Consider the following 27,178-nt stretch of genomic DNA (forward strand, 5'->3'; position numbering starts at 1 on the left):
TTGTATTACAATATTTCACACATGAGGAGTAGACAAAGTTTGTAAGATTATTGTCTGCTCCTCCTGCGTGAAATATGCGGCTCTTGTTTTGTCCATGTTTGCGATTGGACATACGATGCAAACACCGCCCCTTTATGAGAACGCGCACGTCTCTAGATAGGAAAGATCTGGTTTGAGTTAGAGCAGGGGTGTCGAAGTCCGGTCCTCGAGGGCCGCTGTCCTGCATGTTTTAGATGTTTCCCTGATCCAGCTCACCTGATTTGAATGAAGGGTCGTTATAACAAACCATTTAATTGAATCAGGTGTGTTGGAGCAGGGAAAAATCTAAAACATGCAGGACAGCGGCCCTCGAGGACCGGAGTTCGACACCCCTGAGTTAGAGGGTTGATAACTGCCGTCGTAGTACCGCTTATCGTGACTGCGATTGTTAGGCTTCGCGTAGCCGGGTAACTGAAAGTAATCCAGAGCATGTTGATCTTGATTCGTAGTACAGGCCCCGGTTCTTTCTCTGATCGTGGGAAACTAAACCCATTCTTATTTGTACACACACACACACGCGCGCACACACAACAGAGAGATTCCTGTGTGTTTCCCCTCCAGACCGATGGGGGCGGAAACTGTTCTGGAGTCATTCTTGCAGAGGTGGCTTTGAAGAGAGCACAGACCAGTATGCGGATTGTGACACGTATCCAACTGTTTACGTGTCTGGGATAACTCAGTGTGGGACAGGGTTTTATGCCAAAATTCGCTGAATTGTAACATTGTTTCGTCTGTTGAATGACGATTTGAAAGGATGGAGACAGGAGCGTGCGACGGTACTGCGGGTAGGCTATGTAACAGGCTAGCGCAATCAGCATTGTTGTTGTTTTGTAAGCAACATTGTAGTGGTTTTGTAATCATACTACATGCAGTTTAGCTCTGCACATTGTTACTTTATTTCTTAACGAAAGTGAGGTAATCGATCTAATCTGAATCATATGTTGCATTGTCGCGATTTTGCTTTAAGCATTACATGTTTGCACAATGCTTTGTGTCAGCTGCACTTCTAGTGTCAGTAAGTCAAGTTTTCCCAAGTGGTTTACAAATAAGCTTCTAACTTTTCTCTTAGGTGCACATTATATTGAGCCGTCCTCAAGACAGGAGGAGCCAACTGAGAATGAGTGCAATAATGATCAACATAATGCCACAAACAAGCTGTCAGGGCCTGCACCAGAGAATGTAGCATGGACTGACAGCAGGATGAAACACCTGTTTGGGTTTGAAAGGGAGGACTTGTCCTCTTGGCATCGGCTAGTGTGCCTCCTAAACCGCCCCACTGATCCAGCCTCATTGGGCATCTTTCGTTTCTTATTTGGTGAGTTGTCAATTTATGTCACATTGTGTCATCTGTGTCAATCCCACCAAAATCTTCAGATCCCTTTGGGCATGATGGTCCATACAGCAGTATCTCTTTGCCAAACAATTATGTTGATGGGAAGTAACATTCTGTCTTCACTACTCACCCTCTTAATAGTCTGCCTGTTTCTGTCCCCCAGGTATGCTGATGGCTGTGGATATTACCCAGGAGAGGGGCCTAAGTCACCTAGACTATAAGTACCTGGACGGAGCTCCAATCTGCCGTTTCCCTCTCTTTAACTTCCTGTATCCTCTGCCTCTTGATTGGATGTACCTGGTTTACATGGTGATGTTTTTAGGTAGGTTTCATTCTGTGTTGTGATGGTGTCCATTCCCATATGGGGAAGCCTGTCAGTGACGTTTTGCTCTGTCCATCCCTTTGTTTGTGTATTGCTGTCTGTCCCTTTTATCTTTCAGGTGCTGTAGGCATCATGCTGGGATGTTTCTACAGACTGTCCTGCCTCATGTTCATCTCAACCTACTGGTACATCTTCTTCCTGGATAAGACGGCATGGAACAACCATTCTTATCTCTATGGCCTCATCGGCTTTCAGCTCACATTCATGGATGCTAACAGATACTGGTGAGTGGGTGGCACATCCCTTCAGAAGTACTCATGAAGTATGTTGGTGTTTTCATATGCAGATCTTCATGGGCTCGTGTGTTTACATACATTTATTTATAAATGTAGTGTGTAACAACTTACAGGTCAGTTGACGGATTACGTAATTTCAAGAAAAGAAATGCTCAGGTGCCACTTTGGAATTACACGGTTCTGAGGACTCAGGTTTGGGGAAACTTAAATCTCTAGAAGATTCTGTTTTCTATACATTCAGTTTAGTACTTTAAAAGGTTAACTATATTTAGAATATGTGCTCCCGTTGTCGCCTGCAGGTTTTCATTGTATACTTTATCGCTGGAATAAAGAAATTAGATGCTGATTGGGTAGAGGGATACTCCATGTCGTATCTTGCGCACCACTGGCTCTTTGACCCTTTCAAGTAAGTTCAAAGTACATTTATTTAAAAGGTTGTGATTGTTGTGTCTTAACAAGGGATCATACGTTCTATGGCTAACACTGTGTGTGTGTTGGCCAGGCTAATTTTGCCTGTTGAGATGGTGAACCTGCTGGTGGTACACGGAGGTGGTTTGATTCTGGACCTGACTGCTGGCTACCTGCTGTTCTTTGACGCCACGCGGCCCTTTAGTTTCTTTTTTGTCAGCTACTTCCACTGCATGAACTCTCAGCTCTTCAGCATTGGTGAGGTGCCTTTTTGTTCTTGTGCTTGTTCTTGTTGTTCATGGTTGTCTACTGTTAAACAGTGATATCGCAGATTATTCAAACTAAAATATCCAGATATACAACCCGTACTGACTATGCCTGTCAGATGGAGACTGGGTTCATTAATAACTTTCTATCGATCACTGATGATACTTTATGCCCACAACAGGAATGTTTTCCTACACTATGTTGGCCACGAGTCCCATCTTCTGCTACGCTGATTGGCCCAGACGCTTCTTTGCCTATTTCCCGGCATTTCTCACGGTGGTGTTGCCCTTCACAACTCCAGACCCGCAGCCCAGTATTTCCTGTGTGTACCACGAGGCCCAGAACCCGCCTGCTGAAGCACATGACACTGTCCCTGTCTCCAAGGCCTCCAAACCTTGGTTGAGACACAAGCTCGGAGCCCTCTTCACCATCATTTATCTGACTGAACAGTTCTTCCTCCCATACTCCCACTTCATCACACTGGTAGGTTTGCTTCTGAAATCACACAAGAGATGGACATGGTTAGATTGATTTTACTGTCTAGAATTAGAGCATATTTTTCTACTAAATGGGGAACAGCCTTGGACAATGATCTCACAGTCAGTGTCAACACAACTATTTACCTGCAGCAAACAGTAGCTGAGATTATATTTGTACAGTGGAGAGGGAAGAGAGGGGCTTTATCAGGAAAGTGACTAATTAGAGGGAAACGTTTGTCTAGTGCCAGATTGAATGGCATGTTATACATACCACTGTGTAAAAAAATAAAAATAATAACATTAGTTTTCAAATGTATGTTATCGATCATATGAATATTTTATGACAAAGGGCTATAACAACTGGACCAATGGTCTGTATGGTTACTCTTGGGACATGATGGTTCACTCCCGCACCCATCAGCATGTGAAGATTACCTACAAGGACGGAAAAACAGGAGAGGTTGGATATCTCAACCCAGGGGTGAGTCACAGAACAGAAGCCCTAACAGCAGTTGATATACTATGAAGTAGGGCGCATATTGTAAATCTAATGCTCCTCCCTGTGCCCTCTCCCATCCATGTATCACTACTCTTTTTATATCAGGCATATGGTAAATCCTTGTGGGCATACACTACACCACTGCAACAAATGATTGTGATTAAGCTGTCATGTATTTGTAGGTTTTCACTCAGAGCCGGCGCTGGAAGGACCATGGGGACATGCTGAAGCAGTACGCCACCTGCTTGAACCATCACCTGCCTCACTACAATATTTCCGACCCAGAGATCTACTTTGATATCTGGGTATCTATTAACGATCGCTTTCAGCAAAGGTGGGCAGTAGGAACATCCGAAGGTGACCTATCATATCAAATAGAGCAGCCAAAACGTCTCATTTGTCCTTCAAACTCTTTGATAGGATCTTTGACCCTCGGGTGGACATTGTCAAATCGGATTGGTCCCCCTTCCATCCAAACCCCTGGCTTATGCCACTGTTGGTTGACTTATCTCCCTGGAGGACCAAGTTCCAGGAGATAGAGGGAACCTTGGACAACCAGACAGAGATTGTCTTCATAGCTGACTTCCCAGGTATTGACTTTTTCACTTCTTTCTCCCATTAGATAGAAAATAAGTACACACTATATATAAGGTAACTGTGTATAGTGCAGTCTATACACAATTTATAGAAAGTATGCCAAAAGGTTTACAGTAGAAGTTGCATGCACTATACCGTGTAACAATATTACACCAATAGATAAAAGATAAACACAAACCTTATTTTATGTATCTTGAATTTTGAGCGACTGACAGTCTTCTTACCAAAGGTCTCCACCTGGAAAACTACGTTAGTGAAGACCTAGGCAACACCAGTGTTCAGGTGCTACAGGGCCAGCTGAGTGTTGAGGTGGTGTCAGAGAACAAAAACTATACCCTAAAGACTGGAGAACAGATGAAGGTACAGTATATAGTACCTTTGATAATTGTAAATGACTAATGATAGACTGTTGCATGGTTTCACTCTTTCAGAGTAAAAATCTGTAAAAGAAATCTGGTAGTCCCTCTGCTCGAACCCTGCACTCACAACCGGGCCATAATAACAGCTCTACTCATATACAGTGCCCTCCAAAAGTATTGGAACAGTGAGGCCAATTCCTTTATTTTTGCTGTAGACTGAAAACATTTGGGCTTGACATCAAACGATGAATGTGAAACCAGAGATCAACGTTTCAGCTTTTATTTCCAGGTATTTACATCAGGATCTGATGCACAAATTAGAAAATATCACCTTTTTGTTCGAACCCACCCATTTGTCACGTGAGCAAAAGTATTGGAACATGTGACTGACAGGTGTGTTTTGTTGCCCAGGTGTGTCCTATTACATACATTATTCAATCAATAAATACCACTGAATGTCTACACTCAGGTTCAGATTGGGTAAGATAGGTTTTGTCTATGCAGACTGTATTCAGAGGTGAAAACAACATGAAAACCAGAGCGCTGTCTTTGGGTGAAAAACAAGCAATTGTGAGTCTTAGAGAAGATGGAAAATCAATCAGAGCCATTGCAGAAACATTGGCCATAGCCAGTACAACCATTTGGAATGTCCTGAAGAAGAAGAAAACTACTGGTGTACTAAGTAACAGACGTCGAACAGGTAGACCAAGGAAAACATCAGCAGTTGATGACAGAAACATTGTGAGAGCTGTAAAGAAAGACCCTAAAACAACTGTTAGTGAGATCAGCAACAACCTCCAGATGGCAGGAGTGAAGGTATCACTATCTACTGTTCGCAGAAGACTTCATGAACAAAAGTACAAGGGCTACACCAGAAGATGCAAACCACTCATTAGCAAGAAGAATAGGAAGGCCAGGCTGGAATTTGCCAAAAAGTACAGAGATGAACCTCAAAAATTCTGGGACAAAGTTTTATGGACTGATGAGACAAAGATTAACTTTTACCAAAGTGATGGAAAGGCTAAAGTTTGGAGAAAGAAAGAAACTGCTCATGATCCCAAACACACAAGCTCATCTGTGAAACACGGTGGAGGTAATGTCATGGCTTGGGCTTGCATGGCTTCTTCTGGGACGGGCTCATTAATCTTCATTGAGGATGTAACACATGATGGCAGCAGCAAAATGAACTCGGAAGTCTACAGAAACATTTTGTCTGCCAATTTAAGGAAAGATGCAACCAAACTGATTGGCAGAGCCTTCATCATGCAGCAAGATAACGACCCAAAACACACTGCCAAAACAACAAAGGAGTTCATCAGGGGCAAGAAATGGAAGGTATTAGACTGGCCAAGTCAATCTCCAGACTTAAACCCTATAGAGCATGCATTTTACCTGCTTAAGAGGAGACTGAAGGGAGGAACCCCACAAAACAAACAACAACTGAAAGAGGCTGCAGTGAAAGCCTGGGAAAGCATCAAAAAGGAAGAATGCAAAAGTTTGGTGACGTCAATGGGTCACAGACTTGCTGCAGTTATTGAAAGCAAAGGATTTGCAACTAAATATTAAGTCTTATTCACTTAAATATGTTTTAAGTATATCTGTTCCAATACTTTTGATCACATGACAAATGGGTGGATTCAAACAAAATGTGATATTTTCTTAGTTGTGCATCAGATCCTGATGTAAATACCTGGAAATAAAAGCTGAAACGTTGATCTCTGGTCTCACGTTCATTATTTGATGTCAAGCCCAAATGTTTTCAGTCTACAGCAAAAATAAAGGAATTCGCCTCACTGTTCCAATACTTTTGGAGGGCACTGTAAATGAGAGGACTCGTCTTACGTGCAGAAATATACAGCTGAATGTGTGTGTGTGTGTGCGCATTTGCAGCTACCACCTGGAGCCTACCATAAGGTGTACACAGTTTCAACTGAGCCATCGTGCTACATGTACATCTATGTGAACACCACAGAGGCAGCACTCCAGAAGAACTTCACCAAGCTGTTTGAACTACAGGAGCGCATCCGCAATGGAACGGGTCAGGAAGTTTCATATTAGAGTGCATTTGGCACATTTTCCAGTTTGTTTCATATAAGGCTTAAAATGGATATGAAGCAAAGATAGACGCAAAAGAAACTGCACACAGTGTAAAGTTGTATAAAAATAAAGAGTATGTCAATTGTGCTTTTGACATACTTAAGGACTTCAGCTTTCTTTATACTCTACAGAGACAGAACCACTGCCCCCAGAACTACAACCACTTGTTTCTCCGAACGATGATGAAAGTACAGAGATTAATACAACAGATCCAGTGGTGCGGCTGTTTCTGCGACGACAGCGGCATATAAAGGAGGTCAAAAAACGTAGGGAAGCAAGTTTGTTGGAGAGGCTGCATCGCTTCTCTGTGAAAAAGTACTGGATGTTACGACGAGGGTGAGTATAACAAGAAGTATCTTAACTGCAGGCTGTATCAGTCCTATCCCAATACCTCAGATGAGATGTTCACTTCATCATTTGATGTTACAACCCAGTAGTCATTCTATCCTGCAGAAATTTAGTTATTACAACTGTCTTAGTAGTTGACTTGCATTACATCTCTGTCCTGTAGGTTCTTGATGATGGCCATTGCAATGCGAAACCTGGTGGTGGGACTTCCTCCTTTGGAACAGCTGACAAGAGAGGTGGCCTATGCCAACATGAAGGAACCTCAGAATGAGGGTGGAAAGGATGAACACCTCAAAGAAGAAGTTGGTCATGGAGAGCTTTAGGATAGATGCAAGGGTTTTCAAAGAATGCAAAGTGCCTATGCAAATAAGTGAATTACTGATTTACATGATGGGACTGAGGGATTGTGTTCTAGACTGTTACCCACTAAAGACAAATCTAAGAATAGTTTTTAAATGGTTACATTTGAAATTTGATTTTTTTACAGGCTGTCCATTATTTAAATATGTTGAGCAGATGTTTCAGATTCTGTGAACACATTCCTAATCTTTCTGAGGAATTACATTACCTTTTTGTATTATTAAAAAGTATCCATATTCCTTCATGAATCTTATGCCATGTGTAACTTGCAACGAGGCTAATGTATATTTGTTGTTCAAAACAGTAATTTCTGAATTCATTCGAATGGTTGGAGACCTTTTTATCATAGTCAAACAGTACAAGAGTGATTGTTGAACAAGACCATCTTTGATAGTAAAACCCCTGTTGGCAATTTTATAATATAAAGCCCAAAAGTATACATGTCTTTTTAAAGTGACTTGTGTTCTGAATTCTTGACCTTGTTTTACAAGTTTGTAAACAGGCTGAAGACAATTTTAGATTTTTACAGTAAACCAGTCAGGTTGATTAAATACTAATCAAGGAGAAAATCTGAAATATGGAAATATCTTACTTTATTGCTGTCAGTATTTATCATTCAGGTACCCAGTCTAAAGTGCTACAGTACAACTCCACAGTGTTTTTTAAGGGAAGGTGTTATGGCACAAGAAACACTGTATAGACCAAAAACATAAATACAGTTCAATTATTTTAGAAGGTTGCAGGGTGTACAAAAGAATGGTTGATTAGTAAAAACACAAACATGATTTAATCAGTTTAGGAGTACAGAAACATGTTTTGCTAATCTTTACAACAGCCAGGTCTCATCTCAGTAAAATGTTAGACAACAAAAGGTCATGACTCATTCTGTCTTTTGAACTGCCTCTCCAGCCTATCCATTTATGTCTAATGACAAGAGCAACATACAGACAAAAGCCATATACAAATTATGGAATGACAATCATTTTTGTAGTGCAACTTTTTGTGATTCCATTTTAGCATCCATTAAGTAAAAGGACCCACTAATGAACCACAATCTGCCTGTGATGAAGTTGAAATACACTTCACTAGTACACAAAGCAAATTGAAGGCATAAAAGCATTCAATCATTATGACAGTCAACATCCCTTTAACATTTCAGCTTTTTATGACTTGTATGTTTGTGTTCAACAATCTCCCTTCAATTATTTCACAGCTACTATTATAGTCATGACGCACAGACATTCATTCACCACTGTGATATGTTTAGAAAAGGACACAATTGATTAATGCTTAAGAGCTTGATTGTTATCCTTCAAAAATTATCAGTCCCTATATCTAGGTTACAAACCCTATTATACACTATACATCTTGTGAGAAAATACTGTACACACTGATTATTTGAGTGATCCCTCTTCTGTCTCCAAAACAACATCTGTGTTGTACCTATATGTGCTGTTTGAGAATTGATTGGTGGAAAATTAACTAAAAAATTATCCTATATATAAAACATGTTATTCTCACACAAATGATTATTTAATAAATGTGTGTCCACCTTAAAACGTCCTTTATTTTGGGAGTTTTTCACTTTGGTCAATCATATTTCTCCATATCACTACCTTGGTTGAAGATCGGGGTAGAAAACTCCGTGGATTACGCCTTCAATGACGACATTTGAAAATGTATCTAAACAGAAATGTTTTTATAATAAATCAATCAGTCGTTACTTTACAAACAACAATAAGACATTTATATTTTAAATACACAATTATAATTAACAATGGACTCGGTAAACCGTTTACAGTTGATATAGCGGACAATTAGTAGGAAACCGTTTCATTTTTATTCAAATTTGGTAGACCAATAATAAGTACGTATCAAGGAAGTAATACCTGTCCTGGTTAAAATGTAGACATACATTATACTGAAAAACACTTACACATTCATAAGATTGTATGACATCCCATTCTAAATCCATAGGCAATAAGATGGAGTTGCCCCTACCCCCTTCATGAGAGCGACTAATGCTGGGGACACACTATACGATTTTTAAAATCTTATAAGATTTTCAAACTGTGAGAGACCACAAACGTGAGGATTTAGCCGTTTTGCTCCTACAGTGTGTTGTCACTCTTAACACACCTCACACCAAGGGAACATCTGATAAAATAATCTGCGGAACCATCAAGATAATCGGGACATATGTTACCTAGGATTGTCGGAAGGGCCGAAATCGGCCCGATTATCCTGTGGTGTGTCCCCAGCATTACAGGGACATTACCCCGAGGCAAGTAGGGTAGGGCTTTGCCAAAGGACACAACGTCATTTTGAATACCGGCAACCTTCTGATTACTAGGCCGAATCCCTAACCACTCAGCCACCTGACTCCCAGGTGTAAAAAAAACTTGACAGGACTGCCCAGACCCCTGACCTAAACACCATCAAACACATTTGGAATAATTTCTGCCATCTGCAAGCCATGTGTAATTACCCAACAGCAGTGCCCCAATTCCATATTATTGCCTGTAGTTTTGGAATGAGACACACAAGAAACTCATATTGGTGGTATGGTCAGATGGTCCAATACTTTTGTCCCTAAAGTAGGGCTGCAACTAACGATTATTTTAATAATCGATTAATCTGTCGATTCTTTTTTCAATTAATCGATGAATCGGATAAAAATTGGGCTCAAACCTTGAGCGAGCACAACCATTGTTCTCTCTCATATATATTTATTAAAAATTTTAACACCCCCAATGATCCCTCAATAATTGTACTACATAGACAACGTTGGTGTCAAAATGTCCGTCTTGGATTCCGTTGCTTATATAGGGATTTACGCCCCTGCACGGTTTAGGCTGAAATTAGGTTTTTGTGGCGAAAAGTGCCTTGTGTGGCAGAACGGACCTCAGTGCTAGCCTAACACAACGTCACACACTTTAGCACCGACACATAAATACGCCGTTCTAGTAAGACAGACAGCTATATCAGCGAGCCCTCAGCATTAGTACCGTAGCTAAAAGTCAAAAAAGTAAATTGTAGAGTTGGCTAACTACTACACTGCTGTTTTGTGGGAATCGCAGCAGCTAACCAGTCGAAGGGCCTACAAAAATACAGGAGCACACCCCACTGTTTCCCCAGAAGTTGTACCCTCTCTAGTTTAGTGTGAAATCCCACACCTTGGATGACTTAGGTCGTACTGATTTCTATGCCTCCGCCATTTGTTTCACAACAATGTTACAGGTCTCTCCAATGATCTTTCCTCTACCTCCTCTCCACTCTTTTTTTTTGTTTTTTTTTTGCTCTGCGTTCAACTCAGAACATAAACACAATTTTTTTTTACTACTGAAACATCTCTGCGACTTAATAGTCGCGCAACACAACAAACTGAAAATGAAGTTCGTTGCCAACTCTTTTAATAATCGAATGTTATCGATTCGTTGTTGCAGCCCTACCCTATGGTGAACATTCAAATAATATAGACTAAATATAATATGCACTAATAACTTTGGGGGGTTTATACATTACCATGTGTGGAGGGAAGAAGGTAAGGATCTCTTAGGAACAGCATAGCTGGTTGATGGGTAAGTTTGCTGTTAAAGAACAAAACAGGACAGATTAGCTATAAATAGTCCGGTGATAGAAATCATATGAGGATTGTATCTTATACTCACTCACACACTACTACACCACAATGAAAATAGCAAAACAAACTAATATAAGTGTTCAGTGTATTCAGTGTAGACACACATAGTGGAACTCCCTCCCATGGACAGATTAATCGAGTAATACAGAACAAAATGGTGGCCTGGATTACTTGAATACTTTCCATACATCGACATACCTTGATTCCTCAGATTCAGTTTCAAATGACCTAATAGCAACAGGGGGGGAAAATGGCAAGAGAAAAGACACTAAATGTCATAAAGTTTGAAATAACACCTTGTTAATATGGATATAGGCTAAGGGGGAAGCAACTCTGTCCTTGCACAGTATGTTAATGGTAGCCTTGTTTATAGAGCACCCATTGTACAAAATACTCACCCACAACTTTCCGTTTTTGGTAGAGAGGGAAAATGGCGGATGTTGAGGAAATCCAAGAATATCTTTGGGAGAACTTCATTCTCCATGATTATAGTCTGTCAGAGAAGGACAACGACAGTTGGGACAAATGGCGTTTGGGGAATCAGGGAGGGTTCTAGGGCTGTCCCCGACTAAGATTTTCTTTGGTCGACCAAGACTCGACTAAAACGTCTGAAAATAGACTAATTGAACTTTGAAACACTTAAAAAAAATAAAAAAACGTACAAACATTGCGATCTGACTCAATGGCTGCTGGACATTGCAGATTCAGCCGCTAATAGCCTACTAATAATAAGACTCGTATCACCAGTCCTGTTGTAACAGAATGCCGATGGTATTTAGTATGTTTTCCAATATACTACAAATAAAAAATATTGTTTGCTTAACATGCAAATCATCAGAGCGCGTATCACTGCCTGAAAACTTGCTGCATGCGAACTTGCGTAGTAGTTGAGTGGGGAACGTTGCAACAGAGAAAGATTTTGTTGTCTTGGCCGGAGAAGATAATGTCATCAGATTTGGATGTGATTCTTATATAGGCATATTCATTCTTCAACCCAGCGCATTAGCATGAGCGAAGTAGGGCTAGACCAACTTATGTTTTTCAGGTGGTAGGCTACATCATTTTCGACGTCGAATTATGAAAAATAAACCGTTGTTAGCAGAGTTTGCATTCAACGTTTTTCGATTCACCCGGTACTTTGTAAATGTACTTTAATGATTAATGATTTAATGCTGCCATAGCCTACCACAGATTTCTTTGCCATTTTAACTAATAACACCGACAAAGTAGGCTATTGCAGTTTGTTGTTCTGCAGCCAATTGTGCTCGTGCCGTGTGCAAAATACCAAACCAAAACAAAGCGCAGATTAACGAAAGGGAAAACACTAACACCTTTTCTTTTAAATTATATATTTTTAGAGTTGGTTTATTTGTTTTAAATAATATAATCTACAATTTCTGTTGAACATTTCGTTAATTCAACAATGATGACACAAGCGGGAATCAGATCTCACACTGCCTTATGGCAGCTCGATTAAAAAAATCTTAGTCAACCAAGAGTATCGACCAGAAAATCGACTAGTCGACTAAGTGGGGACAGCCCTAGAGGGTTCATTCAAAGGTAACATTTAAATTGACTTCATATGCCAAGTGTCGAGGTGGAAACACTGCTTTCTGACCAGTGTGACATTAACACTTTGAAATCACAAAAGCTCCGGGGTTGGGTCTAACGCTAATGGTTTACAGTCTAACACTATAATGTAATACCCACAAAATGAAAATAATGTTGCTTGCTTACAATTAATCTGGAAGTTGGCAAGACTGGCTCCACCAAGGACTTATTGCATTGGGTAGAGGGACCAGACAAATTACTCAATCAGATGCCTGACGGTACAAACAGGGGTTGTGTGATGAGAAGTGAGTAACTTTGCAAACGTTAAGACCTACATTCACAAGGTTGAGATGGAAGCTCACCAAAGCTACGTATAGAATGATTTAGCAGTGGCTGTCAGTACGTTTTAGTCTGAGGTCTCACAAAAACCTATGCGACGCAAAGGCAGTTTCAATGGCCTCAGATGGAGTTTGGAGGGATAGAGACAGGAATGTCTAGTACCTCAGGCATGTACACTGAATTCAATAAATGTTCTATACTGGAAAACTTTAGTTGGTGTTTAAATTATAGTTGATCATTATGTTATGTCCCATAGGTGCTACGACCTCGGCCTTAAGGGTCCAGCTGGCAAGGACGGAGCTGCACCATATGTGCGACCATCAGCGGACCTCTGTCCAGTGGCATTGCAATTTCCGATGAGGCTTCCATGGGGGAAGATGACAACATTCATTTTATAACTGTCGTGTTATTGTTTTATGATAATAATTATTTTGATATAAGCAATGTTTTAAAATCTAGCTCTCCATTGCCTACAGCCCTTTCTCCTTTCTAATATCCAATATTGTGTACAGCGCTATTGTGCATAACATTACAGTGCTTCTTTGGGGATTTTTGATTTGGGGATTGTTTGGCAGTGCCCTCCACCCCAATCTGAAAAAAATTTTCATGTACTCAAAGAGTCTTTTCTAATACAACTTGAGACGTTGACACAGTTGATTGAATACATATTGTCTCAGATGTGGAGACGATGTACAGAATGGCATGATGAGGCAGCTCTGTAATGGATAATCACTGTCTCCTATTAGCAACCTGTCCAGATATTCGCTCTGGAAGATTATATATTATATATAACAAATAAATGTCATATATATTTTTTTATAAGCCAGGGTACTTGCATCAATGTTATTTCTTGCGTCACAATCAACCTGAACAACGTGTGTGGCGGTGGCGCAGGGGGGGGGTACCTGTAGATAGAACTCCAGACCTTGTCTCCTCTGTTCCAGAACCTTGGGAATCCAGTTCCTCACATGCTTTGAAGGGATCTCAGGCGGTTTTATGCTCTTCTTTAGCTAAGAGGGACACAGAGGAATTGGTGAGGATTTTTCTTACCCTTATTCGTATGTGCTAGCTATGTGGTTAGGATGGGTGATTTTGACTAGATCAGTATAGAAAGAAAGAAAAACCTTAGGTCTCAATTTGGATGCCTAATCAATGTTGCAAACAAACTCACCATTTTGTGCAGGGCATGAAACTCGCTGTAGCGCTTCTCCACAGTATGTTGTCTGCCATTCATGAGCACTTCAATTTTGAACACCTATAAAACACGGACGTTGGATATCTGTTACTTTAAATGTTTTCTGATTTACTTTGGGATAATCACTCAAATACATATTTAAGCCGACGCAATGCATTTATAGGGGTTGGCTTTTTTCAGAATTCTGGGAAACTGCAGTAGGCTATGTTGGCTCTGCCTACCACATCCTGCCAAAGACACACTAAATCAAAATTCATGGAATACTTAGCGTTAGTTGGCTGGTTAACCAGCGAGCCAGCTAACGTCAACTAGCTTGCAAGATAGCTTGCGAGATGCATGTGCCCAATACAAATAGATTAAATGTTATTATAAAACCTAACTGTATGGCATATATAGTTGTTGACATTCTGTATAGAAACTGGTGTTTAGTAAGGCATATTTTCAACGTGACAGAGAATTGATTTAGCCATCGCGCTTAGTTTTAAAGGACAGCGGTACTGCCCAGTAGGCTACAGTACATTAGCAGTGAAGAGCTAGTCTCAAACAAATAGGCTAGCATTTAATTCAAGCGTTCGCTTACCGTGTATCCTTTATCAGTCGAATTTTCCTCTGAACGGAACGATGGAATAGAAACCCTGACGGAGTGCATTTTGTCACAAATAATCCTGTAATTTTTACAAGGTGTTATATAAATGGAGACAACATGAAGGTGTGTTTGGACAGATCTAAGTTGTTGCAGCACTTCGCTCTTGCTTGAAAAAACAATAGTAAAAGTATAATTGGCGCCACCTATTGGGGCGGAGCAAAGTAAAAATTTTGCTGCTCTCATCACTGTATTCAGTAAATTAACTTGTCAATTTGAGCTTTATCTCGCTGTAGCTGCAGGCAGCGATGCGGGTTCCTCCGCAAAATATTATAAAAATGTACATTGTAGAAGGTCAAGAGTCGGACAACAAGAGAGCAAAACTACTTCATGTTGGGACAAATACATTAGGCTGAATGGGGATTTGAACTCATGAGCATAAGGTTACAAGGCAGCCTCTCTATTCTCTCTGCTACACACCAACTGTTGAGAATGAAAGAGTAGAAAGGGCAAGATATTAGCTTTGGTCAGCTTTGGCACAAAGGTTAAGAAGCAGTTGACATTTCAAAGTGGAATTGCGTGAAATTGCGCATGGTATTTCATAATGATGTCATCCTGTTTATCTAAACAAATATTCTAATTTAAGACAGGCCAAAAGACTGTGGCTGGATTCAAACCTACAATCTTATACTTTGCAGGTCACTGTCCCTGTCCATTGAGTTATTCTCAGTGTTGAATATTGTCATATTCAGTTACTTAATAAAATAATAATTAAAAAAATAATAATAATAAAAGAAAAGATAATAAAAAAGTAAACTGTTTCTGTGGTAAGAGTTGTTAGATTCAGCCAAAGTTTGAACTACTCAAATTCAATCATATGTTGACATACCAAGGTGAAATTGTTGATGGTACTTCAGAGTGATGTCATCTTGAACCCAATAAGGTTTGAAAACCATCAGTCAAAATGATATTTGATTTATTGACACAAATATATTGAGGCAATGTGGACATTAACATAAATACACCCATTTCAGACATTTTGTATTACATTTCTCATTCCATTTCACCCTAAATAAAAATACACCTGCCCGCACACTGTCCCAATCCATGCCGTTTACCTCCCTCCCAGCGCAAATCACGCCAAAGCAGAAATGCTGTAGCGGACGCATGAGGTTTAGATGACGACCAAAAATTGCCTCTTACAGTCAAAACATTGGTCACAACACTGTTTCCAGAATTTCTCAAAGATGGCTTGAAGACCGCTTTCCAGAACCACAGTAAACTTACTCACTTCCCATTAAACCACACAACATGCACTCTCAGGGTGACCAACAAGATTATTTTAACTAACAAACAATAATATTACAAACATCGAACTGAACGAACGCAACAACTGAAATCCCTTGCATAGCTGTTGTAACCAAACTATTTTCCACAAGTTTTGGCGTTTTTTGACATAATACACTGCATGCTGGGTACCCAAGAGCGCTGACGTTGATGATCTAGCTGCCGGCAGGCAGGGGCGAGCAGGGCCGGCAGGCAGGGGCGAGCAGAGCCGGCAGGCAGGGGCGAGCAGGGCCGGCAGGCAGGGGCGGGCAGGGCCGGCACGCAGGGGCGGGCAGGGCCGGCAGGCAGGGGCGGGCAGGGCCTGCAGGCAGGGGCGAGCAGGGCCTGCAGGCAGGGCAGGCCAGCTGGATGAAGGTGTCCTGGGGTCAGGGCTGAAGAGAAGCTGTCCTGATTCTGATTCTGTCCAGCTAGAGGGGGGTAGTCCAGCAAGGGATCCGTTTTTCTCTCAGCATCCTCTGTTGAACTCTGTTGAGCAGACCTCTGCTTGACCCTCCAGACCTGTAAAAGTGAAGAAAGGATCCATGTCAGTTGTGAAAAATGAAGCTTTTTACATCTACACTTGACATAAACTACAGTTTTGACTGTGAAATGCAGTGGCATTACTTGAACTTGAATCCAAATGTGTTGAACTGATGGAGACCCGGCTATGCATAGTCACTCCAAACATTTGGCTCGATTCCAGGCTCTGGCAAGAGTGTTTAGCTCTAAACTGGTCAATATACACATCTGACCAAAGACCAGCTCGACCTTTGCCTGTAAACAGTGATTCTGACTGTCAGAGACCTTTAAATAGGCTGACCGAGTGAAACTAGCCTGGCTAACGTAGGTCGCATTCTCAGGAAAATGACAAATGAAATAGGCTTGTTTTGAAAGATCCTATATACTGGCTATCTTCAGTAGACTCTTCTCTACAAAAAGCAGCCCTCCCTGACGTTTTAGGACTAGAATTTAGTGAATTACGATATCGTTTACGCACTGCCAGTGAGTGAGCGAGCCAAGTCTGTCACTGAGGCTAAGTCAAAACAATGTACCCCCGTGACGCAGTCTCACTCCACTTTCAAGTTTTCCACAAATCACAAAAATAATCGGAGTATCTGGCTAGAAGCACAATTCCTACATCTCCTAAAGGCTTCCCTCCTCGAGGTTTGGTAACAAACACATTTTTGGTGTCGACCGACCTGTGAAACGGTGAACTTATGAACATGACTCGACCAAAACATGGCTGCCGCCTAAGCCTATTTGGTCTCCCTGGCGCATAGGCTTATTACAAAGACTTTCTCGACCCAAATCAAAATTCTGAGCCGACAGGTATGTGGGGAATTGCTTGTTCTCCTAAAAGCTGCCCTCCTCTACCTTTTTGATGAATTCGCCGAGATGCTACATGATTCAGTAATTACACAGAGGGAAAAAGCTAGCTACTTTTCGAGTTCGGTTTTCCGTCATTTCAAACTCACGATCCAAAGGTCTCACAGTGCTCAAACCTTCACCATAATTCAAGAGTAGTGTACTTTCACGAACCCAATCCTTGATTCTTGCTTAAAATGTGTAAAAATAGGACTTACCGAACGTGGCTGCCTCCAACACGGCTTTCTGGTGATTCCAGTTGAAAACAACAATGGCCGCCAAAAAATAATTTATATTCGTAACGGCGAGCTGCGATTAGAAGCGAAATGAGGGTGAGGGTGGGGCTTGGTCAGCACACCATTTCCATAAAGGATGTGTGTGCGTCTCGCCAAGCTCGCGCGTGTCAGTAGGTTGACTACCTGTTCCTATTTGCGCCGTATCGCACAGCATTTTCCATATGCGACGTGCGGAACAAGGGGTGAAAATGCTGTGCGACACAACGCAAAGCGGGACAGGTGGTCACCCTAGTGTCAAGGGGCAGGATGAGTCTGTGAGAATTTGGAGCGCGCGCACTGTGGAGCAATTCAATTGAATTCAATCATTTATTGACATACCAAGGTGAAATTGTTTATGGTACTAGAGATTGATGTCGTCTTGAACCCTATTAGGTTTGAAAAACAATCAGTCAAAATTATATTTGATTTAATAACAAAAGAAATATTGAGGCAATTTGGACATTTACATAAATACACTTCTTTCAGCCATTTTGTATTGCATTTCTTATTCCATGTCACCCTATGTAAAGACATGTATTCTACACATCTGTGACTAATTTCAAGTCGATTGGGTCTATGGTTTATGAGTAGAAGGGTTTTGAAGGTTGTACCAAATTTGGAGAGTACAGCAAAATCTATCATGGCGGACCTTATGGGTTCCTGAGGCTTTTTTGTTCCCCATGAGAAATAAGGCATGAATACCAATTTTCAGGCATTTTGGAGTAATGGGGCGCTGGGGAAATCACGTAGACTTTGGGAGTGTTTTATAGCGCCACCTATGGGCGCACATGGGCCACTAGCCGTCTGGGAGTAATGAGTGACCTGTTGTATCATTGGGCCAAATTGGAAAAAATCGGGTCCAGGACTTTTTGAGCTATTGGGCCATTTAGCTGAGAAATATAAGAAGAAGAAGAAGAATACTAACAAAAACAATAGGTTTCCTCCTACCGGAGAAACCCTAATAATAAGAATACTTACAAAAACAATAGGTTTCCTCCTACCGGAGGAACCCTAATAATAAGAATAAGAATACTAACAAAAATGAATGCTTGGCTAGACCTGTTGTTAGTTTCCTCCAGGATCACAATGACTCTTATTGAGTGACTTGTTGCTCTTGTAGGTTGGTTATAACGAAGTTAAGTCTTGTCCTCCCTGTGAAATATTTTACTATTGATTGTTGTACACTGTACAGGTACAGTCCTGCACTTTTTTGTGGTTTATGTTGTTTTAATTTGTAACTTGTTTAACTGCATGCTCTTATGGGTCTTCCCTTTTGGCACTTGTTTAGTTTTTTCACAATGTATGCTTCATGTTTTGGCTGCTTGCAATGTTTGGGACTACCTCGTTGTTATGATCAGTGACCTATGCTCTTTTGTAAAGCTCTCTCTTGGAAGTCGCTTTGGATAAAAGCGTCTGCTAAATGCATAAATATAAATGTAAAATGTAAAACAATTGGTTTCCTCCTACCGGAGGAACCCTAATAATAAGAATACTAACAAAAACAATAGGTTTTCTTCTACCGGAGGAACCCTAATAAGAATACTAACAAAAACAATAGGTTTCCTTCTACCGGAGGAACCCTAATAACATCAATGGCTCATTTTATAGACTACAACCTTCCAAGTAGCCTAAACAGACCTAAAAATAGGCTTGCCTCTTTCATCGCAGTTTATATGCAGTCGGTAAAGATGTCAGAGAAACACACAAATACAGATTACTTGAACTATTGATAGTGCACAGTGCCCATGCTAAAATTTGTGGCACACACACACACACACACACACACAGATTCCTGAAATTTAGGTTAGGGTGTTTATTTGAGTGTCTAAATAGATGTAAAAATCTACTAAATGCTTTTATTCAATAAAATTAACAAATGTTGTTCCTTTTGTAATAAATTGTGCTGATAATTATGTATTAACAGACTGTTGGCATAGCTACAGGCTTACGGTGCGTGTCCACTACAGTTCATTTTCAATGAAACCAGGCGTTGACGCTCGTGTAGGGCATTGTGGGAGCGTACGCGAGCGTCAACACCCGGTTTCATTGAAAATGAATTGGAAGCCGACGCTCCGCGCCGCTTGTGGGAAGGCGAGCGTTGAAAGTTGGATTTTCTCAACTTTATATGAATGAGGAGCGTGAAAACGCTAGCGTTGACCAATCGGGTTGATTTCTTGTTTCTTGTAACGTAGCAACTGTTGATCATGGTAAACATTTCTAGGTTTGACAATTTCAAAATGGAAGAGCAACTCATCGTCTGTGTGTCTACACACCCAGTCTTGTTTTATATGGCTCTGTACAATTAAAGAGACGTTAACAAAAAAATATATACCTGGCGCAGGGTTGCCGAGGTTGCTCTAGTCTAGTTCACCCGGCACACGATTGACATTCAACGTTGAAATGCTGGTTGGCAGTCACTCGCTAGCCATACAGTAAATGTGTACTGACCATAATCTAGCGAATGTTACTGGAAAAATGTATGAAGTGCTGTATAGCCTAGTTCAGTGGTTCCCAACCCTGGTCCTCGGGACCCCCTGTCCTGCATGTTTTAGATGTTTCCCTGCTCCAACACACCTGATACAAATGAATGGTCATTAAAAGGCTTCTGCAGAGCTGGATAACGACCCATTCATTTGAATCAGGTGTGTTGGAGCAGGGAAACATCTACAACATGCAGGACAGGGTGTAATTACGGTGCGTGTCCACTACAGCGGAGCGGCGCGGATCGTCGGCTTCCAATCCATTTTCAATAAAACCGGGCGTTGACGTTCGCTTACGCTCCCGGAATGCCCTACACGAGCGTCAACGCCCGGTTTCATTGAAAATGAATTGGAAGCCGACGGTCCGCGCCGCTCCGCGCCGCTGTAGTGGACACGCACGGTTAGGGGAGAGGTGGCTAACTTTCCTACCGCAAATTAAGCCAGTCTTACTAGTTATGCAACAAACAGGTTAGACAGACTAGACTAACCTGACAATTTAAGACCCTCTAAGGCTACTAAATTAATGAGTTTAGCTGTGGGTGAATATTAACCATATGGATTTCAATAATGAAAAGGTTTTTGAGTTAGGTACACTTTAACTGACTTCAACAACAAAAGAGAATAAAATAAAACAATGTCACTAGAATGTTTTTAAGTAGATTTCCTGGACTACATCAAAAAAGCAGTAATTTGAGCATTTGCATAAATAAACACAGACTACAAAGCATCTAAATTCTTCACAAAACAAATGTAACAACCCACAGAAGTAACTAGCATGTTACCTGGCATTCGTACAATGACACAGTTTGGTTTATAGCCTACAGTCCTAGTTTAAGTTACCACAACTTTAAAAACATGAAATTATTTATTAAAAAAAATAAGAGTTGCAAAAACACAAGAAATAATATAATGCTGTATAAAGCTAATGTAATTACATAATACTACCAATAATTGGATGAAATTGATTAGAAGGACACAAAATACATGATAATTTGAAAATAGGAAAATAGGCATTCTAAATGCATAATATTTTTGTATCTTGGATTACTGTTACAGCATTCTCTTTCTGAAACTGGGTTTACATAATTTCAATGACTTAAATGTCTAGTTGTATTATAGTAATAGAGAGTAATTAAAGCAACAAAAATAATAATTGCAAGACATTGCAGTCCTGTCATAAGCATTATGGTTCCTGGGAGTTTAAGAGTAAATATATTCGCTTAATATCTGCAAATTGAAACAACAAAGCAAAAACCATAGATCAAGATTCCTTGTGTACTAAAATGGACTGTAATACAACAATTTGAGATGATGTATAAGATATTAAGTATAAATGTAGTATTATCTGAATTGAGAAGATTCACACTCACGGTGACATGTGACATCCAGACAAATAAGCATAGTTGCCCGTGTAGCGAACATCACAACGCACAATGTTGTTGCTGTAGTCTGACTCTGGGACCTGGTAACTGGGGTTTACACTGACCTGTAGAGAGAGGTGAAAGTAAAAGGAGGAAAATATGAATGAACTCTTCTGCTCAAATGAAAGCGAAAACTTGCAGAATGGTCCAAATCTAATTTCCAGTCTTGCCCTTTAAAAAAAGCCTTTTGGTGAATTGAGTAAAAATAAAATAAAAAAATGTGATGGTACCATAATATGTTATTAAAATTATATTATTTGAAAAAACATGTTTTGGTTATTCTTCTATTGTTGTGCCAACTGTAAGCCACCATGTCACATATATTTGGAAAATAACCTTCAGGATGTAGTTTCCAGGTTTCACATCTGTGATGTCGATCCACTGGCAGTCTATGTCTGCGTTATAAGTGTCATAACATCCCGGACTCAGTCCCTGTAAAATGCAGACTATTAATATCACTGTCAGGTCATCAAATTAAACAGTTTTTCACACAAATAGAATACCTGGGTGTGTGAAGTGCAGGCGAAGCGTCTGTAGTAGCCATAGTCACAGGATGTGTCCTCCAGACAGAAGCTGGCCTTATGGCCCTCTGCCACCCTTCTCTGAGAGCTCACCTCCAGCAGGTCATAGTGACTGAACTCATCCATACTGTGGTAGTGCCTGGAGAATGGGACAGCAGTAATATCTCATCTACAGTGCAACAGTAACATTTTAACTACATTTAAACATAGTACAGTGCATGATTTAAACTTTTTAAAAGTTATGTTGTTTTCATTTAGTTTGTGCAGTCTCATTGACAGCACAGTATAACGGCACTGAAGTACCATTCCGAGATACTGGCTTTTTATGAAAGGCGCTATACTGACATCAGGTCCATTATGTAAGTAACAGTGTCTTTATATTTTGTAGATCTCAAGTGCAGTTCGACATAGAAAGGCCTACAACAGTGGTTCTCAACCCTGATCCTCAGGGACCTCTGTCCTGCATGATTTACATTTAGGCATTTATCAGACGCTCTTATCCAGAGCGTCTTACAGTAAGTACAGGGACATTCCCCCCGAGGCAAGTAGGGTGAAGTGCCTTGCGCAGGGACACCACGTCATTTGCACGGCTGGGAATCGAACCGGCAACCTTGTGATTGGTAGCCCGATTCCCTAACCGCTCAGCCATCTGACCCCCAGATCGGAGGTCTCCAACCCTGTTCCTGGAGAGCTACCTGCCTGTTGTTTTTTGCTACAACCACACTCATTTGACTTGATTCCACACTAGTAACCTGATCCACCAGCTAATTATTAGAATCAGGTGTGCTAGATTAGTGTTGGAGCTAAAACCTACAGACAGGTAGCTCCCAAGGAGTAAGGTTTGAGACCCCTGTTTTAGATGTTTCACACATGATTGAGTCGTTATGATGGATACACAAAAAAATATTTTTTAAATATTTTGAGATTTTCAAAATGTGAGACATCACAAACATGAGGACAACGAAATCCTAGATTTAACAGTTTTTCTCCTATAATGTGTGGTGTTTGTCCTCGGGGTTCCCCCCAAACATCAGGATTTCTGATTGTAAATATTCAGCATGTTGAATATTTAAGATTCGCGATTGGGGCGGCTACGGCGTTCTTCCAAGCAAGTTCGGTCACTCTTAACACCCCTCAGACCAAGGGAAAATCTGATAAGATAATCAGGACATTAACTAGGATTGTTGGAAGGGGCAAATCGGCCCAAAATCACCCCGATTATCTTATGGTGTGTACCCAGCATTAGCAGAAGCCTGATAATGACCATGCATTTGAATCAGGTGTTTTGGAGCAGGGAACCATCTAAAACATTCAGGGCAGGAGGTCCCTAAGGACAAGGTTTGAGAACCACTGGCCTACAAGATAGGAGACAGGAGCAATGAGTAGAATTAGGGTGGGAGAGAGGATAAAAGATAAAAAGGGAAGAGGCTGAGGAGTCAGGAGATTCTTCATCTTTTATTGCATTTTATTGAGAAAGATGGTAAAATATGTGACATTATTTTTAACAGCATCATATATGATTTTGTTAATCAATTTTTCTTTAGTTTGTTATTTCTTTACAACCCAAATGCATGCTGAATAAAAAATTTATAAAAGAATGTGTGTATAAAATATATTATGTTGAACTTAATTTTAGTATGCCTGAAGAGGATTAAAAACACATGGGGAAAAAATTCTAACAAAGGTTGTCATATATGCATGAAAGTGTTCAAAAAATATATTTATCTATGAGGGTCTATTTCTATAGAAGGATTGGCAAGATATTCCTGCACTAGCTGGCATTTTTTACAAAATCCATCTTGGAATTTCGAAAATAAGGGCTGTTTATCAATCCACTTTTTTTTTTGTTCTTGCAAACTCGTTTAATGTCATCTTTCATTGCCCAAGTACGGTTCCAATCCAAAGAACACAAGTCACTAAGAACTCCAAAAAATACCCGGAAATGACGTGATCAGCGAGAACGCATCTGATTTCCCAGAAGTCATTGCAAGAACACACGCATCTCATATCGTTCATGATGGTGCACTTCTACACAGCCATAATTGATTGATATACAACAATATCTGTTTGTTATGAGAAGTCTCAGTCCACCAATTTTTTCAAATAAATGATTTGGGATACAGTACCAAAAAGAATTGCAATGCATTATCCAGGATTTCAGCCAATTTATCTTCAAGACACCATTGAGGCACTCAAACTCAATAATTTTTAGGCCTCCATCTCTTATGTCTTTGACCATATTACTTTTTATTATATAGTGCAGTTTGTTTCTCCAAATGAAATTGAGATAAATTTGATTGATGGATTTCATTAATTTATTTGGGATGGCATGGGAATAGGCTGGGTAAATACATCTTGATAAATGTTAGATGGTTTTCTGTCACAGGGTAGGCCACACACAACAATGGAAAAGGGTTCACTTAATTTATTAGCACGAGCCCGGATCACGTGACTGTCCACGGCAGAGTGGTCAGCGTGAGTGAAGAATAGGGATGAGAATTGTTAATTTTAACGATGCCGATTCCTTATTGATTCCTGCTTATCCATTCGATTCTCTTATCGATTCTTATTGGGCAAGGGGGGAAAAAGAGCACAAATGGGTTTATTTACATAGATTTTCTTTTATATACTTTTCTATAATGCTACACGCCATATATACACATTTAAATTTTTCCGTTGCTCCTCTTCTACACTTCTATTTGACCATGGCTGAAATACGCTAGATTAGCTATAGTATCTACCATTCTCAGCCAAGGTCAAATCATATAATATGACAGTGTCAAACATCGGCCATTCTGTTAAACAATTAATATGTTGAATGTAATAATGGATAAAAAATCGATATCCTCAGTTTAATAATGGGTTAAAACAACAACGCGAACGTACGCTGATAACACACGCCCTCCGATAATTAACGTGAAGGGATCAATCATGGAGATGAATGCCGGAGCTAAAATGTATGCTTCAAACGACGGGACAGAAGATAACTGGATCGACTACACACAAAAAAGGGAAATTGCTTCACACAGTGACAAGAGGTTGTGATCACTTTTGAGGAGTTTAGCTCTACCTTGGATAGTTAGAGATGAAGCGCGAACGTTAGCTGCGCTGCTGCACGCATCGAACACATGACATTCCAGTAACTTCATTCCATGCTGTGTTCAAATGCTTCTTCATGTTTGTTGTATTTCCTCCCTTCGACGAAATAGACTTTTTACACGCGTTACAAGTGGCGTTGTTGTCATTTTGTTGTGTAAAATACAACCAAACTTAGGAACGCTTCTGCCTAGTTGCCATGTTTGCTGCAGTCTGAATAAACTAGTGATGTTTCGTTCGTGAAAGATTCGTTCATTATGAACGAATCATTGGTATGACTCGGGAGTAACGAGAAGTCTCAAGAGCGATTCGTTCATTTTCTTGTGGCCGAGAAAAAAAGAGTTAAATTAACAAAACCTATTATTATCTCTTGTGAACGTATATCATTCACGTCTTACTAAACCTATTCACCTAAAAGTGAATGAAGTAAACAAATATTTTCTGTATCCTCTTCTGGGCCAATACAAGTCACGTAAAAATTAATTATGCAAAGACTCATACCCAGCAGATGAACGAATCATTAGGTGCGTTCGACATGACCCGACTTCATGCAGTGCTGCAGGTGGCTGCAGGCGGCTGACTTGAAACACTGAATTCTGGTTAGACTTTTTGTCCGACTTGAGACGTCGCCGAGGATACGTCACTGTGACGTCCCATCAAAGTACCGTGAGATCGATTTGAGAACTGCCGGCTATGTAGCCGAGCGCATTTTCTCAAGAGCAACTGCACGGGTTCAAGTGACGACACAGCTATTTCATGATTGGCCAGACTCACACACGACAACTTTGACAGCTGTTTGGTAATATTCGGACACCGTCAGTTTCGCCAGTGCTTAAATCCAGACCAAACAGTTGAATTGAATTAAAAATGTATGGAAGAAAGGGTTTTACTCCGCCTCTTCACTAACGGAAAGACTACGTTTAATTAAAAATACAGTAAAGTATGCAAACAGCGCTTAATCGGCTGTGACTGACGTCAACGCAGCAAACCACGAGAAGCTGAAATGTCCGACTTCACAGAGCTGTTTTCAACTCCTCCCCGACTGCAGGTGGCTATGTCAGGCCAAATAGTGTCCTAGGGCCAAATAGTGTCCTACCTGACGTCACAATGCCGTTCCGAAGCAAGGACGCGTCCGTTGCTATGCCGACCTTAAATTCCTGAGATATTTACGCGTGCTAGCAGGAAACTGTCATGGTTGCTATACTGGTTACTAGGTAGGAAGTTTTGTATTTAGGCTTATGTAAACCAGTTTATTCTACTCTACTATTTAAAGTTTTCACTCGTTTGATAGCTAGTGCTAGCTGGCTAATTGTTTTCGTCAAACGAATTCACTTATTTATAATCAATTTTAACAGACCGGGAAGGCAACACGTATAGTATTCTACCTGCGCGCGTTGCTGTCTCAGGAATGTCGAACGAGTGAAAACTTTAAATAGTAGAGTAGAATAAACTTGTTTAAATAAGCCTAAATACAAAACTTCCTACCTAGTAACCAGTATAGCAACCATGACAGTTTCCTGCTAGCACGCGTAAATATCTCAGGAATTTAAGGTCGGCATAGCGACGGACGCGTCCTTGCTTCGGAACGGCATTTTGACGTCAGGTAGGACACTATTTGGCCCTAGGACACTATTTGGCCTGACAGCTACTCTCATCGTTTCATGCAGCCGCAGTCCATGTCGAACGCACCTATTAGTTCATTTTGCCTCGGTCTTTGGGTATGGGTCTTTGGATAATTTTTCACGTGACCTGTATAGGCTCTGAAGAGGAAACAGAAAGGATTTATTTACCTTGTTCACTTTCGCGTGACTAGGTTTAGTAAGACGTGAATGATATTCGTTCACAAGTAATAATTACAGGTTTTGTTATTTAGACTTTTTTGTACTTTACTTACTGTTAAGTGCAGTGTAATTGTTTGCCGCGATAATTAAATGCTAGTATGAAATGACCATTTTGAATCACACAAACTGTCATGATGC

General features: G+C 40.5%; 3 protein-coding genes across 4 annotated transcripts in view; 1 reads left to right on the forward strand and 2 right to left on the reverse strand.

The window, feature by feature from the left end:
- Positions 1-330: 330 nt before the first annotated feature.
- ggcx (gamma-glutamyl carboxylase) lies at positions 331-7,648 on the forward strand. Its single transcript, XM_047045058.1, has 15 exons — positions 331-824; positions 1,109-1,354; positions 1,536-1,694; positions 1,813-1,978; positions 2,104-2,182; positions 2,290-2,396; positions 2,493-2,656; positions 2,847-3,148; positions 3,494-3,625; positions 3,826-3,977; positions 4,064-4,233; positions 4,470-4,600; positions 6,490-6,637; positions 6,828-7,032; positions 7,208-7,648. The coding sequence occupies exons 1-15, from the start codon at positions 794-796 to the stop codon at positions 7,365-7,367; spliced, it is 2,352 nt and encodes a 783-aa protein (XP_046901014.1). The 5' UTR covers positions 331-793; the 3' UTR covers positions 7,368-7,648.
- Positions 7,649-8,709: 1,061 nt separating this feature from the next.
- Positions 8,710-14,910, reverse strand: snx24 (sorting nexin 24). Its single transcript, XM_047045059.1, has 7 exons — positions 14,713-14,910; positions 14,109-14,192; positions 13,843-13,947; positions 11,446-11,540; positions 11,246-11,275; positions 10,930-10,994; positions 8,710-9,087 (listed from the first exon to the last, which is right to left on the reverse strand). Exons 1-7 carry the CDS (start codon positions 14,779-14,781, stop codon positions 9,017-9,019), a joined length of 519 nt encoding a protein of 172 aa, XP_046901015.1. The 5' UTR covers positions 14,782-14,910; the 3' UTR covers positions 8,710-9,016.
- A 5,888-nt stretch (positions 14,911-20,798) lies between these two features.
- loxa (lysyl oxidase a) overlaps positions 20,799-27,178 on the reverse strand; it is a 31,327-nt gene continuing 24,947 nt past the window's right edge. The window contains exons 4-7 of one of the 2 annotated variants that reach the window (XM_047045612.1): positions 22,086-22,242; positions 21,919-22,014; positions 21,532-21,647; positions 20,799-21,388 (exon numbers count right to left, since the gene is read on the reverse strand). In XM_047045612.1, coding sequence (XP_046901568.1) covers positions 21,382-21,388; positions 21,532-21,647; positions 21,919-22,014; positions 22,086-22,242 — 376 coding nt within the window. In that variant the 3' untranslated portion in view covers positions 20,799-21,381. Of the gene's footprint in view, positions 21,648-21,918; positions 22,015-22,085; positions 22,243-27,178 lie in introns of both variants that reach the window. The other variant, XM_047045613.1, reaches the window with a different exon arrangement.

Source organism: Hypomesus transpacificus, chromosome 22 (genome assembly GCF_021917145.1).
Source record: "Hypomesus transpacificus isolate Combined female chromosome 22, fHypTra1, whole genome shotgun sequence".
In the NCBI taxonomy this organism is placed as follows: Eukaryota; Metazoa; Chordata; class Actinopteri; order Osmeriformes; family Osmeridae; genus Hypomesus; species Hypomesus transpacificus.